We start from the raw sequence: 16,558 nt of genomic DNA, 5'->3' as shown, positions 1-16,558 counted from the left end.
ACCCATTACAATATATCTGAGCTACACCTTGTAAAAATTAAAAATAAAGATTAGTTTTGCATCTGTTACAGTAGCCTATGTTTAAAACCTGGTCTCTAACCATTGAAAAGCAGCTGCTGCAGTGCTAACAATTTCACCACAAACTGTGGTAACATTTTGCTACAAAGCTAAGCTACTACAAAATCATAAGGCAATGAAAAGTTTTATATTTAACACCTTCTCTAAACCAGTTGATTTCAAGTCTGTTCCAAAATAGTAATCATTAAATTAGACAAACTGTTAATTTGATGAAATATGAGATTATTCAGACATCTAGGACTAGGTCTAATGCTTTTCTAGTGTTTATAAATTACTCTCAACTTGGATGTTAATACGCTTAAGAAAGCATTTTTATTTCACTTTATTCCACCTGAACTCAAATTATTATGCCTCGCCTACTTAAAAGCTACGAACAGTACAGAAAACAAGACACCGTCCATCACAAAACGTGCTTTTAACAGTCTTCTGCCACAGTCTCTATCTGTGCTTCTGCAGTTGCAAAGTGACCCTGCTCATGCCGCGAAAAACTCCGTAAATTTTTCAAGTTCTCCGTGCATAGTAAAGTCCTGAACTTGTGCATAGCAGTCACAAACTCACAATTTGCAATTTTGTGTCTTACTTTCCGCAGTTGCACTTGCTTTGCTGATGAAAATTTGATTGTTTTTGTTTAAATTTCTGTGTTCACTGTTCATTTGTACATAGAAAAAGTACAACATTTGCCGAAATGTGATGACGAGAAGTGATTTCATCAGCGCTTGAATGTTACTGCTCACCCGTTTTTTACGGATTGTTTATTAGGCGGATCGTGCAGAATTATTCTGCCAGAAGAAGCAAGAAGAACGGTAACGCCTAGAACATCACACAACTAAGGCGAAAGAGCCATGTCCATTGAGTCCTGTCTTTATCATGAGTTACCAAGGGGGGTGTGGGGGGACTTATATACCTGGGACTGGTATATAAACCCCCCCACACCCCCCTGGTAACTCATGACAAAGACAGGACTCAATTCAATTTTCTCTTTCGCCTTAGTTGTGTGATGTTCTAGGTTTTTCCAAGAAGAACGACGGTGGTACGGACGCGGTGGTTTGAGACTTGAAAGTGAGACCACCGGACCACCATTACCACTTACCAGCTTTGCTTGATGAGCGTCCATTGGTGCTACGCAATGGGTGTCCTGTGAGATTGCTGTAATCTTATTTTCTAAACATATTTACAAAAAAGTAGTTTTATTTAGAAGAGACTAGTTATTCAAATCGCTTGCTAGAATTACCTGTAAGTCAGCACAAATCCTCAGTTAGAAAGACTGTGAAGTTGCTCATTCTGCAAGTTAAGGACTGCTCCCCATTCAGCGGCATCTAATGGATGGAATAGTTCCTTCGCAACAACACTTCAACAATCGGAAACTTTACTCTATAAATCTCGGTAACCGGCTCTGCGTCAAGAGCCTCTACAGTCTACAAACATGTGAAACTGCCAGGGATAACCTATCAAGGCTTTGTCAGTCCGAGGATAAAGATTTAAAACCAATCAATCAATGACATAAGGTAATATCCTAGATAACTTAATGCCAAAAGTTTGTTTGTTTGTGCTATGGGTTGATTTAAATTGAGTTTATTGAGAAAAACTGGACATCAAAATGTGGCATACCATAAATTTAACAATCAAAATAGAAAAAACAGCATATTATAAATGCATGCAATATTAGTATGTAACCTTGTCCAATTGGCCATAGAGAGAACTACTTTTTTATTTAAATTGATAACAAATGCCTTTTGGACTGAGGATACCATACTACCGGTACTTGGCCAAGTGGCTAACAATTCATGGCCTAAAGCAGAATGTGTTTGTACTGGTACCAGGCAGTTTGTTCAGAAATTCTAGAAAATGAGTGATAATAATGAAAACACGTCTGTGTTCCTTCATGATTATGAAAATGTTTCAATCAAAGAACCTCCTTGCAAGAAAAATGCTCGCATTCCATTGGATGCTAAAGTTGTCAAGATTTTCAACTCCAGGAAAAGAAAATGTAAGTATTTTTGTTTAATATTTGAATATTATACGAAGCATTTTGCTACATGATAATTTTTGTATTTTGTTTATTATGTATTTTTGTATATTATAGCTACATTTTGTAAATGATAATATGTATTTTATATATCTAACTAGGTGTCGGAAAAGTAACTTTACTCTCTGGCCAACTGTGATTATAATAGGAAACCAAGGAACTTTCAGAAATAATTGATTAAACTACCATTCAACGTTTTAAAGGCAGAGAAAACTTTTTCTCGAACCGTAGAAAATTTCATGATTAGATCACCGCTTCAATGCGTGATGGAAATCTACAGATAAAGCTGAGAATATGTCCTTATAATGTTTGTAATGTATTGTATTGAGTTTAAATTTAACCGTTGTTATTGCGTTCATAAACGTAGTTGCACTGATGAGAATTTAATATTCGAAAACGCATTCTGCAACACTGTTTTTTGCACTCTGCAATGCCTGATGCAGATTTATCTGTAGATTTCCATCACGCATTGAAGCGGTGATCTGATCATGAAATTTTCTACGGTTCGAGAAAAAGTTTTCTCTGCCTTTAAAACGTTGAACTGTGATTATGTATAATAATAATGTTTTAATTTATCCCCCATTGCGATAACATACAGAATATTGCACATTACCTATTTTTTGACATGCCATGAAATGTCTTGCTGAGACTCCGTTGTATGCCCTGTACTTATTCCTCATAATATTATTTTGGAGCTGGTGTACAAGTCTCTGCTTTGATCATAAATATTGTGACATGAGTAGGTATTGGAATCAACCAAGACATATAGAGTGAAGTGTATGAACAGTAAAGCAAAGGTAAATTACTTTCACCCTGTATTTGTGGTTGATTCCAATGTATGATGTCATAGTATTTTTGACCAGGGCGGAAACTTGTACACCAGCTTCCTCTGTGCTCAAGACTACAAAATTCCCAAATCACAAGTTTTTGTTTCAACGGCTTTAAAGTTGCTTCAAGTAAGGCTAGAATTCCTTATCTAGCATCCCTCATGGCAAAATGCGCTATAAATATAGCCACTTACATTTATTTATTAATGCTGTTTTTACAATTTAGCAATACCATACCAGTATAAAGTAAAAAGAGAGACTGTGGAAAAAGTTCACTTGTCTATGGTGAGAACAGGCATTTCTCCATCGTCGAACCAGCAACCTTATTTAGAAAACCCAAGCATAACTAATGTCGATGATGACACTGAGAAATACTTAACCAAATCAACCAAAAAGGCAAGAGTAGATAAGCCATTTCAGGAGAAGGTAGTTCTGCGTTTTACATTAATTATTGTACTTCTTAGTACTTACAGTAGACTAGATAATCTAGCCGACTTTATGTAGTTATCACACAACCGACATTCATCTCTTTTTTGTTTGAGTTCCAAAGGCATGTCCTTTAGGTTAATGATGTTACTCGGACGTTTGGAAGGTGACTACAAACCAACTTGTCTGTAGTTTCATCAACACATTATTATCAAGATACCGTACATAAATTAAATACTAGTTAACTGAATGCAATCATGCCATGTAACGAGCTGTTGCTACTGAATATGTTCGTTCATATTTCATACTTGCAAAATGTCATAGAGTGACTGAATACTAAGGGTTTGAATCGTGTAAATACTTATCATTGTTTTTTGGGATTAGCAACGCTGCTGGTTATCATGTGCAAAGACTCAACAATCGAGCCATGTGTGACGTGTCTTTTATATTCACATTATGTGACTGTAGTTTTTAAGTTTCATCATGAAATTCTTTCACACATGTTGCCAGTTTACTGTGTGATTCATGTTTGTTTCAAAATGATCATAATTGGTAAAACTTGATTTGTAGTCAGCTGTGTTCCCACTACTGCTTTGTAATCGTGGGGTAAATTCAGATTGGCTCGTATTGAAAACTTTTAAATTTGTGTGAGTTGTGTTCTCCAATAATACATGGCAAATATGTTGAGATAATGCTAATCAGGCATTTTTGGTTATTAGTGTGATTCATAATTGAAAAAAACAAAACTTTATTGGTTGTGAGTGGCAAAACTACAGCAAATATACAGTACTACTATTATGCAATTGCGTACGTATTGTGCAAGTGATGCTAGTTTTACTCAATGCATGTAAAACACTGTGATCTCTGTGCAATTTGCTTCATTTCATCATATTATATATATTTTCTGTAAACTTGGATTAATTTTGATTGTTTTAGGAAACAGAAAGAGTCACTGACAGCATACTATCAACAGATCCAGACAAATTAGATGGTAGTTTCTTTGATTCCACTCCAGTGCAGCACGTCATGGCAGGTATGAAGTGGAATAGAAAATGAATTTTTAGATTGCCAACGAAACTGTTCAATGTTACCGTTTCATCTAATTTTTTTCGTAAAAGTAAAATTTTTTTACTAATTTTTACATCCAATACTTGTTATGATATTGCAACTGTAAGTAGATATTGAAACTCTGCCGTTAATTTGTTCACTTCAGGTGACTATGGAGATGAAATTGTGATGAACCTCTTTCCTTCTGGAGAAACCAATGTTTCAACTTCAAAAAGTGTAAGTTATGACTGCTGTTCAAAAAGTCATATTGCGACTGTTTAAATGGTAAAAGTAGGACATATGCAATAATGCATCAGTCACATGCCTGTGTATTTCACTGATCGTTCCAATTAAGCCGTGTACAAAAGTCAACAGCAAGAAGAGGAATACTCAGCATCCAGCCTACCTTTGGGTATGTTGTTGGAATATACCGTAACAACCATTAACTTCAGTCTTCAAATGAAACCTATTGTTTAAATTTATGTGTAGCGATTACTTGACTTCAGTCCATTATCAGTGTGATCCAGTGGCGAGAGTTTTTGATAATTTCTCCAGCGGATATCTGTTTAAATCTCAACAAGACCATAGTCTTGTCTGTATTATTGAAAGTTGGTTTATTTTGCTTCTGATTCAGATAATAATGTGTGTGTTTATATGGTGCCGTATCCATCACAGATACGAAGTTTACAAAGCAGACAATGCCATTGCAGCCGAGTACATTATTATCCTAAATCGATTTATTTTGTTAAGTACCAAATCGGAATAAGATTTAGTATCACATTTTAAAAGACTTTGGTATGGGTATGACCGCACAGGGTATCGAACCCATGCCTACCGATTCCAAGGCAGACGCATCAACCACTAAGCCAATAAGCCATTGACCCTGTACACATAAATTTCATTATTGGTTTAAAGTGATCCATTTTTTCAGCCTTTAGTACTCGTCGTATTTGCGTTATTTGAACATTATTATGTTGCTTGTTCAGAGTGAAATTATCAGCAACAATAGATCTGTGTTCACAAAATTAAGAGAAGATTCTGACAGCGAAATTTTCCTATCGCAAACTTACAACCCTGCCGTTGGTGGTACGTCGCAGCTGAAGCATGTTTTGTAAGTACTTAGGTGTCTTCTTATATTAATTGTTATTATTACTGTTTAACACTTCCTGTGTCTGCATATCGTTTATGTGTGACTACATTAATTCATGGTGGGTTAGTACCTTCAGTATGGTCATGGTTCGAGAACCCATTCTTGACGAATCGAATTAAAAACATCAGTATAACTTAAGTTCACTTAGTTTAGTTGTGTGCATGCTTGGGTGGAATTACTGCGCAAGGAAATGCTCGGAGTACTATGTCCTTGCAGATATCTGATCATCAATAATCGCACAAAATGAAATACCAAGCTATAAACATTTTAAAGTGCCGGTTATAATTGGAATTGCACTAAATCAGCCGCACTGTTCTGTGTAACTCCATGCCCCCTCAAGATGGAACCATAATATGTATAATACAATTATACCTACAAGCAAATACCAATCAATATTTATTTCCTAGATAATATGACTTTGCAGAAAAAAAAGTTACTTGAAATCTTTTTACCACTTTTTGCAAAGTCTTATCATCTTTTAGTTTCACCACAAAACATCTCAACATTTACTTTGTAGAAATCCCCCTAACGGTGGTCCGGGTGTCATGTATGCTGCTATCAATATTGAAGATGATGAGCCCACCTCTAGGGGCCATGTCTCTGTCATAGAAATTGAAAAGGAAGACGTCGAGGCGAAGCAAGCCAAGAAAACAATGCGAAGTGAAAAAAGAACATCAGTAAGTACAAATACTGTGTGGCTGTGGCAATCAACTGCATCAAGTTAACAAATCACTTAATGTCCCGACTCCATTTTTATTCGCTGTCGTGTGTATCAAAGACGATGCAGCTTTTAATAAACTAGATGCTAAACTCGTTTGTTTCTCCAGTGTACCCGTTATCCTGCATCGTCCTCTTCTTCAGTATTAGGTTCCAATCATCTGAACCTAATAACTGAAGATAGGAGATGGCACCTCACCGTGAACGTTGGCCCAGATAAAAAGCAGTCTCCTCATTTTCTTGCTTATGAGGCAGCAATTCAGGATACATCTTCCCACTGCTGCTACAAGTCTACTGTTTCCGTGTTAGGGTCTATGGGGTCCATATGTTCTGTAGGTCAAAAAACTGCACAGTGATGTACTGTATAATGTAATTTGCTCGTGTAACCTATTCAAATAAACACATACCGTAAGAATACATAGTGCTTTTGGAAGCATTTTATTTATGTTTGTATCCCAGCTTCCCGCCTCCGTGGAGCACATGGATGACCCTGTGAGGAATGTTTGGGTGACATCAAAATGGCACAAGGAGCAGCTGAAAGAGAATGGCCTCACTTGGGAGACAGGAATGTGGAGCAAAACTGAAGTGGAAATACTCAAACAAAACATCGACAAATATTGCCTGGTGAGCTTGTGAAGTTTTGAGATGTCTCTCTTTGCTTGAGTATGTAAGAATGTACTCCAAACTTAGTTAGCTCGAGAATTTGTATGCATGTATCATTGAAAAAAAGTAAACAGTTACATGTCTGTATTTTTTTCTCAAAACTTAGATAGTTGCAGACGAGCACTCAGCATGTAATGGTTCTTCTTTCAAGGAAGCTAAGATATGGAACAAGCAGTGTGTGGCAGTAGAGTACCTCAGCAACTACGATTAAACTCACAATGCCACATAACTTAACATCAAGAAATTTCTATAATCAAGCTCATAATCTGAGGCTTTTTTTATAATTGGTTTACGTCCGTGTGCTTCAATGGGTGCACGGTCGTTTGGTCGACAGACATTTGGTCGACAGGACGTTTGGTCGACAGGACGTTTGGTCGACAGGACGTTAGGTCGACAGAACGATTCATTTTTGGGTTAGGGTTAGAGTCAGGGTTAGATTAGGGTTATGGTTAGTTAACTAACCCTAACCCTAAAATAAATCGTTCTGTCGACCTAACGTCCTGTCGACCAAACGTCCTGTTGACCAAACGTCCTGTCGACCAAATGTCCTGTCGACCAAATGTCTGTCGACCAAACGTCCTGTCGACCAAATGACCGGGTACCGCTTCAATGTAGCCTTGGCTCTCTACACTTTGCAAACCTGCTGTAAACTTTCACTTAATTTACATGATGTAATGGTAGGCCGAAACGGTGTGCACTGTCTGCAGTTAATTAATTAACTATATATCATCCACCATCTAAAATCTAGCAAGGCATGTAGGCAGCTTCGGATCCCATTCGTTTCAAATCATTAAGTAATATCTGTAGGCAGGTTCGAGTCCTCTTCATGTGCTGTCTCTTCCTCGTCCAATTGACTTTGTTTCTAAATAGTTCTCTGTTGTCTCAAAGGAACGAGGCATCGATGATCCCAGTCGCATTATCTTCCATACTCCGAAGGAGGACAGGAAGGACTTTTACCCGACTATCGCTCTCGGACTCAACCGACCTGTTTTCGCAGTGTACCGGCGCGTCAAGAGAATGTACAACGAGCAGAACTACAAAGGAAAGTGAGACTTGATTCTGGACACTTGATTGTTAGCGAACAGTGCCACAGAGGACGGTACTTTTTAGCATCAGATCATCATGAGATAATTCATTAAACATCCAAAAATAGTTAGCACAACAGTACCATATATTGCTTTCATTTCACAGTAAAAGCCAGTACTGATCAATGATATGTCTGGTGCTTCCCACAGAATCATGCCGACGAAAGCGCTCGATCTTTTTTCAACTTATCTTTCAACTTATTTTCAACTTTTTTTTCAACTTATCAACTATATCTATCCTGAGTCATGTAGTTGATATTACGTAGTCATCTATACATCTGCATCGTTGCATGAATTACCTGCAGGTACTCAAGAGAGGAGGTGGACCAGTTGAAGAACCTCAAAAAAGTCCATGGTAGAAATTGGAAGACCATTGCTGAAGAGATGGGTCGCAGCTCGGATTCAGTCAAAGATCGATTCAGATTGCTCAAAGACAAGAAAAGAGACGGTTAGTTTATTACATTGAAGTCAGATTATGGTTATTTAATAGATTGAGTTTTGCTTTTAGCAGCATGATTGTTGCTTACGTCACAATGCAGATACTAACGACCTGTTTTAGCCACAAACACCATGAAGCAACAGCTAATATTTATTTTTTAGAGAGTTTGTGCTTGTTTTGAGTCGATGGTGGAATTGCTAGATACCAGCATGCAATAGTGTATTCTTTTTAAATGCTTCAAACTCTCTGGTAATCATAACCTCTGACAATTAGTTCTCTAATAACATGTGTTAAAGTCAAATAGCGCCCTCCACTTGCAGCAACCGACTTATATTTCATCAACATGCGGCGCTAAGTGCTTGCTTAGTAAGTATTCATAAACGTAAAGTCTTCTTCCGTTGTTCAGGGAAGTGGTCACCGGACGAGGAGAAGGTTCTTGCCAGCGCCGTGTACTCGGTGACCAGTTCAGAGTACGGGGAGTCCATCACCAAAGGAATACCATGGCCCGTGGTCGCTGATAAGGTTACCATTTAGATCAGGGGTTCCCAAAGGTTTTTTAGCGACGGGCCTTTCTCGGGTCTTGTGTGCGCATTAAATTTTTCACTGATTTTTCCTTGTAATTCGGCCTAAGCTTTAAAATTGTATATTGCAGAATGTAGAGCTCGGACGTGAGCCGCAGATAATGTTCCAGCTAATGTTCCCGCGGGCCGCACTTTGGGCACCGTTGGTTTAGATTAAGTGCACGGGAAAGCATGCAAGCTTTGTGAAATTACCTACATGGAACACATTTACTTTCAGGCGGTAAATTTAACATATTTGCTGTGAACTGTTCGTCACTTTCAAGCTCGTCATTATGCGCCTTTGCCAAAAGCACAGCCACATACTCTTGAGCGGTGTCGAACCGGCGCCTTTCGAGCGCCGTACAAAGGCTCTCACTACAGGGCTATGCAGCCGATTCTGATGGCGACATATTCAAATTTGTTTCTACTTTGAGAAACAATGCAAGATGAAGCTGGGCTCTTTGGAAAATCGATTTTTTCACCACCATAAAACCTACTCTTCTCAACAAGTTCTCAACCTACAAGTTCTCAACCCTAGATAGATTTACATTTTGGAGGTAAATTTGATCCATGTAGGTAAATTTAGCAAAGACTCAATGAGAGACTGTATAGAAAATACTCCAATCCTGACCCGAATATAGCTATTGGTGACAGATTTACTTTTAATTCTTTACCCAAACAGCAAATCAACAGGTTTTGTGTACCGACTCAACGTCTGTAAAATACAGTTGATTTGTTATCTGGGCACCGGGGGTTGAAGTAAAGTGTAGGGTTGAGAAACTCCAACCTATCCCCTTCATCCAACAGCAGTGGTATTTACCGTCATATCGTTCTCATAACTTGCCGGGAACGTTCAATCGTAAAGATAAAGTTGCTTATAAAAGAGACGTCTTTTCGACGTAGTTTCTCTTATTGTTGCGTGAACACTTCTTCCGTGTAAAGGTGAAAACAAGGACTGCGAAACAATGTCGGACCAAGTGGTTGCATTACCTCAACTGGAAGTTGATGAGAGGCAAGGAGTGGACAAAAGAAGACGATAAGCTTCTCGTTCAAAAGTATGTCCTTTGTGACGTCCAAGTGAGAATGATTGAGCGTTTAAGTGTTTGTAATTGCCAAGTCGTCGTTTTTAAGCAACAATAATGCTCAGCAATAGTACAATAACAAAAAAATAAAAAAATCAAAGACTTAAATTGATGGAACACAAAGAGAAATTGCGCGTTTATCGTTAGGTTGCCTGAGAAGGTTTTGTCTTAACCGGAGTGGCTGTGATAGCTCTGCATGAAGTTTGTGTGTTTCTGCGGCAGAATGTTTTCGCTGTCAAATATATTAGAATCTTCATGCACTGCATGTTGAGTGACACCACCGACAATAGCCACTCATTATTGTGACACGCAAGGCATCATTGTTGATACTCTTCCACCGTGCAGGATCGCCCGCTTGAACCCGCAGACAGAGAACGAGATCAATTGGACCCAACTGACGACGGGATGGGAAAGCGCCAGATCGCCCTCCTGGTTGAGACAGAAGTGGTCCGAACTGAAAAAAATGTTGTATGAGTGCGACCTAGACTTTCCAGGTTAGTTTGAACGAATGAGTTTAAAGTTTCAACTTTCATTTAATCAGGAAGACAGAAGTAAAATGGTTGAACCGCTTCGTCAATAGATAAAGAGCTCGAAATGTAGGAGTGAATTGAATGAGCAATGACAACTTCAATGATCATTTAATTTATAGCACTGAAGATAAATGCAGTTTGGTTTTCGAAACGTTTGGTGAACATAAGTTTAGTATCTACAATACATTTTGGGCTGTTTGTTTTTTTATTAGAAGCTGTTTTGATAGAAATTGCTTTTAATAATTTGAACTCTTTGTGATGTTGTTGTGTGTCTACTATGCATCTTTACACCAGTAGCACCTCCGATCCATCAGGATGGAAATAGCTCATTCACCATCGTTCATGCTGCTTCTTCAATAGAGTGGTCATGTTTGATCAGCTTCAACCTCCCATATGAACTTCCTCCATTTTGCTCTGTTTTTTGTTTTTGCTAGTACTTCCATGCTTTTCATTCCTGTAATTTGCTTGATATTGTCAAAATATTTCAGTTTTTGTCCTTTTGTTCGTTTGCCTTGCACCAACATTACACCCTACTTCTGTGCTTCCATACGGCTGAATAACTTTGTTGTGGACTAAAAGGATTACGTCTCTTGACTTAGAGAAACTGCCTTTCATCTACCATGGCACATGCTGATACGCTCATTAAACCCTCCATCTGCTCTCCACAGACACAGTGAAGTTGCTGGATAAACTCTATATGGAAGACATTTTCAAGATTTGGGACAGACCCAAGCAGATGGTGAAGTTCCTAATTGGAGAACAGAAAGAAAAGAACAAAGGAGGAGGTGATTATTGGAAACGTTTATTAACGTACATTGGATAGCGAAATAACCGCGTATGAATAGCGTGGTTAATTTTGATTGAGCTTTCATAATGGTTGCCACGTTGAACTGTGTTGTTGAAGAAATGTGGTTGACGCACTGTCCATTTGTTTCGCTTGTCATGTTCTGGTTAGTGTTCACAAAAAAAAAATTCTTCAACCTCGGTGGCCAACCCAACATCGTTGGTTCAAAACCTCTGCAGGCCATGTAAGCTTCCGAGATTAAACTTCAGTAGAATCGCTTGAAATATTTCCTTTATTTCAGCAACAGTAAGGAAGATTGCCCCCGCGTTGAAGAGGGCCCGTCATGTCCCCTCGAACGGCCCGGATGCCATAACAACCAGCGTCGTCAGCCAAACCGATGAGACGGAGACCGCTCCACTTTATATCCAGACCACCGACTCTGACCACCTGGTGTCATCCGAGATCATATCACTTTCGGTGAGTTGCCAGACGATGTCACGTGATGGGGCTAAAGCAAGCGGTCACTTTCATTTCAAATTTTGAGAAGTTCTAACTCAAAAGGGGATTATACTATTGGACTAGTAGCGATTGCGTGCATTAACACACCAAAGCAATTAGCAACGCGGTTTTTATTATATTAGGAAAGAAAAATTGCGAACGTTTTCGGCTTCTTCTTCTATCGAGTCTTCTAAAGTTCGTTGATACACCACAGATTGACACATTCTTCCGCAACGGAGTTATACACTGACAGGTCCCACCTACTGCACCGGGTGGCAAGCCGAGGACAAACAAGAAGGTGGTCCGCTGTTTGGGGCTCGGTATCACAGATACATGCAACAGGGCCCGTGTCGTAGCCCCACTCCACCATTGTAGACTTAGTACGTCCAACACCGGTTCGGAGTCGATTTAATGTTTTCCACTTTGCCCAAGGAGCGTTTGCTCCTGGGGGGAGGGACTCTGATGGTGGGACCTTCATTTCAGTGCATGATGGGTCATTTTCGAATTGTTGTTTTCATTGCTTAAGTCTTGTTTCTTCTTTTGTTGAGGTTAGTGGCTGAACGTGTGTTAGGAAGCTTTTTCTTGCTGAGAAGGCTTGGCTGAGAAGGCTTTATCGATTGGGATGAATGCATCTGAACGTTTCTTAGGGTAGTAGTGGCTTGATTTGCTGTTTGCTACAGTTTGTAGTGTTGATAATAATATTTTGCATATAACCTACTGTAAGCGAACTGGCCTGTTTTGGCTTGATTAATATTTACCTCTCAAAGCGACATTTCAGTTGCACATACCACATCGCCATTTCTTAGTTGTTGCGCGATAATGGTGTTTTTGCAGGAGACAAGATCGAAGGAAGATTTTGATTTATCCACCACTAGCGGCGGTATGAACACTAGTTTTACAATATTATCGTTACTCAATCGTGATAGAGTTTGTAGTTAACATAACTTATAACTTCTCTTCTACGTTGACATGGCATACACGGTGACGTGATTGGTTGGTTTGATGGGTGGGAAGGGGGATTGTCTGCTGAAGGGATGACGTAGGCTGGATGATGGCAAAGTGTGGGCAAAGAAATGTGCCAAAGGTGTGTTTGTCATATTATTGATGCGCAATGCCTTGCCAGAAATCTTTATTGATCTTTATTATGAGTCTTCACCTGTTACGTTTTTTGTCGTATCCAGGCTTTTGCCCGGTGGTTGAAGATTTAGATTAAGTGGACGGGAAGGCAAGGAAGCCAATCTTCGTGTCCACCTTTAGGCATACCTTTAAGTGTCCTGCCAGATACATAGCCGTGTGTTCTTGAGCGGTGTCGAACCGGCGCCCTTTCGATTGCCATGTCAAGGCTCTCACCCGTGGGCTATGCAACCGACCTATTACGCAAAATAAGTATAAACTGATTTGTTATTGATTAGAATACGTATGTGATGAGAGCAGTGCTGCATTGAACCTTCCTCAAGGAACTTATCATCTCACCCCAACCTCTTCCGACGGCCTGTATCTCATCTACAGCGCTGACAACTCATCGGGCGAGGTAATTGTTGATACAAGCTCGTTGTGTATTTCCTTGTTTGGTTATTGCTGAATAGTTTAATGAACAAAGATATCGTGTTGTGTCGTTGGTGGCGTTTAGACGATTTGAACCTTGAAGTGTTATGAAGAAAGGATGAGATATTCAGTTCTATGGATTTGACCAATAATGCCCGAACCTAACTTGGAGATAATGCACGACCGACTGTTGCATTCTACTGCGGCCACCACCCATCAAAGTTTTGTTCAAACTGAACACTTACCGCTTCATGTGATCAGTGACTTAAACAAAGCGTGGATTATCACATCACAAGCATCCCCATGACAAAGTATGGTTGTGTCTTGCAGGACGTGTCTCTCGCAGATGACGACAGTCGCATTGTCAACATCACTCTGGCCCCCGAGGTGCTATCCTCCATGCTTAAGCTTGACGGGAGTGCACAGCCCGATGACGTCAGCATCGACGGGGGAGACTCCGGTGAGGATCCCAACTTTTTTTAAACTTTTGTTGCTGTGCGCAAGATTACACTGAACCTAGTTGTCTAGATGCTGTTATTTAAATGAATTAAACAGAGCTGTTGGGTCGGAGGGATTTTGACTGATCCGGAGTCGGCCAGTTATTCACCGAGGAGTCGGAGTCGTTTATTTTTCGCCTTACTCCACAGCCCTGAAATTTAACACATAAACGTTTAAAAAAGTGATTGTGAAATGTATTTATATTTCAAAGCACAATCAATCAATTTGGTGGCTAAACTATTTTCTTTTGTCTTTAACTCGCGCCTGCTTTTCATGACGTCATCAGTGTATTTGTCGCAAACTTCCTCCGACAATCCGATCCTGAGCAGCGTGGCCAGTGACGTCACGGTCGTTTCCCATGACAACGAGGAAGACGATTGTTTGTTCGTGACGTAACGAAGGGTATGTTGAATTGCTGATTGTAGCCATGGCAACCTGTATTTGGCGTGACTATTATCACCGAGAGCTCAGTTGGTTAGCGCGCGACTTGTGGAACGAAGCTTCAACATCAAGCGTCGCTGGTTCGACTCTCGAGGTGTGCGCTTGAGCAACGCATTCTAATGACTGCTCTAGTGCTCTCCATTAAGCGGCATCTAATGGATTGGATAATTCTCCGGCAACAAGACTTCAACAATTGGAAACTCCACTCTGTCAATCTCGGTGACCGGGCCTGCGTCAGAGGTTCAAAGCCTCTACAAGTATGCGAAACTGCCAGGATCAAGCTCTGCAAGAAGCTTTCCCAGTCCGAGGATAAAAGATTCAAGCAATCAATCATTTTTAAACGCAAAGAGTAACTTCTTCCTGGAAAAGTCTATGGATAAAATTTGGTGACTTTATATTTTGTCACAGGTTCTTGGAACATTCCGCAAGTTGGCGCTCTCAAACCATCTGAACACATCCAGGATTGTTGCAAAAGCGTTAGACGCAAGCTGGCTCATCTATGATTTTTACGTCATAATCACTCGGAGTGAAAGGAAATTCTGGTCCAAGTCAATGACCAACAGACTTATCGTTGAAGGGAAAGCTCAAACGATGTCACCATTTTGAATCGACGTTAGAATTGACACTGCAAGCAACACCGATGAGGTGACTGGGAAAGCAGTTTGGAATTCTGTGGCATTGAAAGGGTGATTACTGATCAGCTTCTGTGCCAAGTTATTTCTATAATGCTGAGCGTGGTATCAATGCGAATGATTTTGTTTTTCTGGCCGGATAAAAATTTATCCGGCCAGAAAATCATCCATTTACCCAACCTCTGTTGACAGCAGTAAGTCAGGGCTTGCAAAACGTAGACCACTGGTCTTCTGGCATTAAGGTGGGTGCTAAAAGGCTGGCAACTGAACATCTGCAAGTCTGGCGGCTTTTCATTACGAAGGAGGTGGGGTAGTGGGGGCGGATCACCCCTGTGCTGCTTGCTGGGACGTATAACTGGGGTATTGGGTTGAAGTTGCTCATCTTGCCACCAATTATTATCCCGCTGTTTTTCTTCGTTGCATTTATGTTGCTTAAAAAGCAAGGCGCTGATTGTATTCCAATGAACTAATAGTCTGGTTGTTCAAAGTGTTCACTTTTGGCTGATGTTACCTCAACTTGTTACGCGAAACTTGCGTGATAGCCTATGACGTAGACTTGTTTGTGACGTCACTATTTTCAGCCTCTGTCACTTATGCGTATTGTTCGCAACAAACACCGAAGCTGTTGAATCATGATGTCACTTAGTTTCGTTGGGACCTACACTTGTTCAGCCTAGAAGACATTCCACGTATTGCTAATAATTGTTCCCAGTCGCGATTGGGCGATCACCCCCCCCCCCCCCCTCTTAAAACACACAAAAGTAACTTATTCCCGGTGAATTTGAAAGATTGGATTAATGTGAACTACACATCATTAAGTTTTGTTGAAATCCCCTCCCGCCTTAAAGATACTTCCTGAATCCGCCCCTGATTGTTTCACAACAATTTCCCAATTCTCGTTGGATCTGATCCAGTTGATCGCTTTCGAACCAGCGTCTGGAATCGATGAATTGCGTCAGGGTTACGTCACTCATGACGTGCTTTCCATAGCGATATTACGTAGTTTGTGGTGTTTTCTAAAACTGTTTTGTTCAAAAATTGGCTCGATAATGACTTGATAATTTTTTATTTAAACGATGCAAAGCACTCACAGTGTCCTAAATTTGTGTCGCTCCTCACAGAAAGACTCTCGTTTTTGGTTATTGCGTCCTAGATTGTCGCCTTTGTTGAATGTTGAATCGATCATTATGTTTATTGGCGCTTATGATTGTAATAGATTCAACGGAAAATGAAAAGTCTGCTTTCTTAAAGAGGGTAGAAGTTGCACTTTTGTCTTTGTATTATTCTGCAACAATCCAATTTTTAATATCGCTGAACGGACAATTGGCCTGAGGTTGCTCAGTTAGTGGGTTTGTCGGGCGAAGCCAGCCGGCGCCGAAGGTGACAATCAAAAGGAGCCTTAAGGGATCTGCTCCAGACATTTTTGATCGATGTTTAGTTTTGATCATGGCAGAAAACTATTCTTCGTTAGGCGGTTTAGCCAAAGTATGAAAGTATAGCCAAAGGGATAACCACATTGTTTGTGTTTTT

The 16,558-nt window shown here is 40.0% G+C and overlaps 1 protein-coding gene across 2 annotated transcripts; it reads left to right on the top strand.

Moving 5' to 3' along the window:
• The first annotated feature begins 1,906 nt into the window (after positions 1-1,906).
• Positions 1,907-16,558, top strand: LOC145778132 (uncharacterized). Of its 2 annotated transcripts, XM_082589546.1 has the most exons (19): positions 1,907-2,065; positions 3,158-3,357; positions 4,294-4,390; positions 4,571-4,641; positions 5,391-5,515; positions 6,072-6,231; positions 6,731-6,895; positions 7,823-7,980; positions 8,325-8,467; positions 8,865-8,980; positions 9,961-10,073; positions 10,446-10,594; positions 11,299-11,415; positions 11,716-11,891; positions 12,747-12,792; positions 13,325-13,443; positions 13,788-13,917; positions 14,242-14,357; positions 14,805-16,558. In XM_082589546.1, exons 1-18 carry the CDS (start codon positions 1,924-1,926, stop codon positions 14,349-14,351), a joined length of 2,337 nt encoding a protein of 778 aa, XP_082445672.1. In that variant the 5' UTR covers positions 1,907-1,923; the 3' UTR covers positions 14,352-14,357; positions 14,805-16,558. The 2 variants fall into 2 exon arrangements, with proteins under 2 accessions (XP_082445672.1, XP_082445673.1); XM_082589547.1 differs by lacking the exon at positions 14,242-14,357.

The sequence above is a fragment of the Aplidium turbinatum genome, chromosome 10, assembly GCF_918807975.1.
Source record: "Aplidium turbinatum chromosome 10, kaAplTurb1.1, whole genome shotgun sequence".
In the NCBI taxonomy this organism is placed as follows: Eukaryota; Metazoa; Chordata; class Ascidiacea; order Aplousobranchia; family Polyclinidae; genus Aplidium; species Aplidium turbinatum.
This window is presented reverse-complemented; position numbering and strand designations above follow the sequence as displayed.

Bases quoted from the DNA above. Each gene is read 5' to 3' on its own strand.
- LOC145778132 (XM_082589546.1), top strand. From the start codon at position 1,924: ATGAGTGATAATAATGAAAACACGTCTGTGTTCCTTCATGATTATGAA. The intron at 5,516-6,071 runs GTAAGTACTTAG...TTTACTTTGTAG, and splicing joins TCGCAGCTGAAGCATGTTTT to AAATCCCCCTAACGGTGGTC. The intron at 10,074-10,445 runs GTATGTCCTTTG...TCCACCGTGCAG, and splicing joins GATAAGCTTCTCGTTCAAAA to GATCGCCCGCTTGAACCCGC.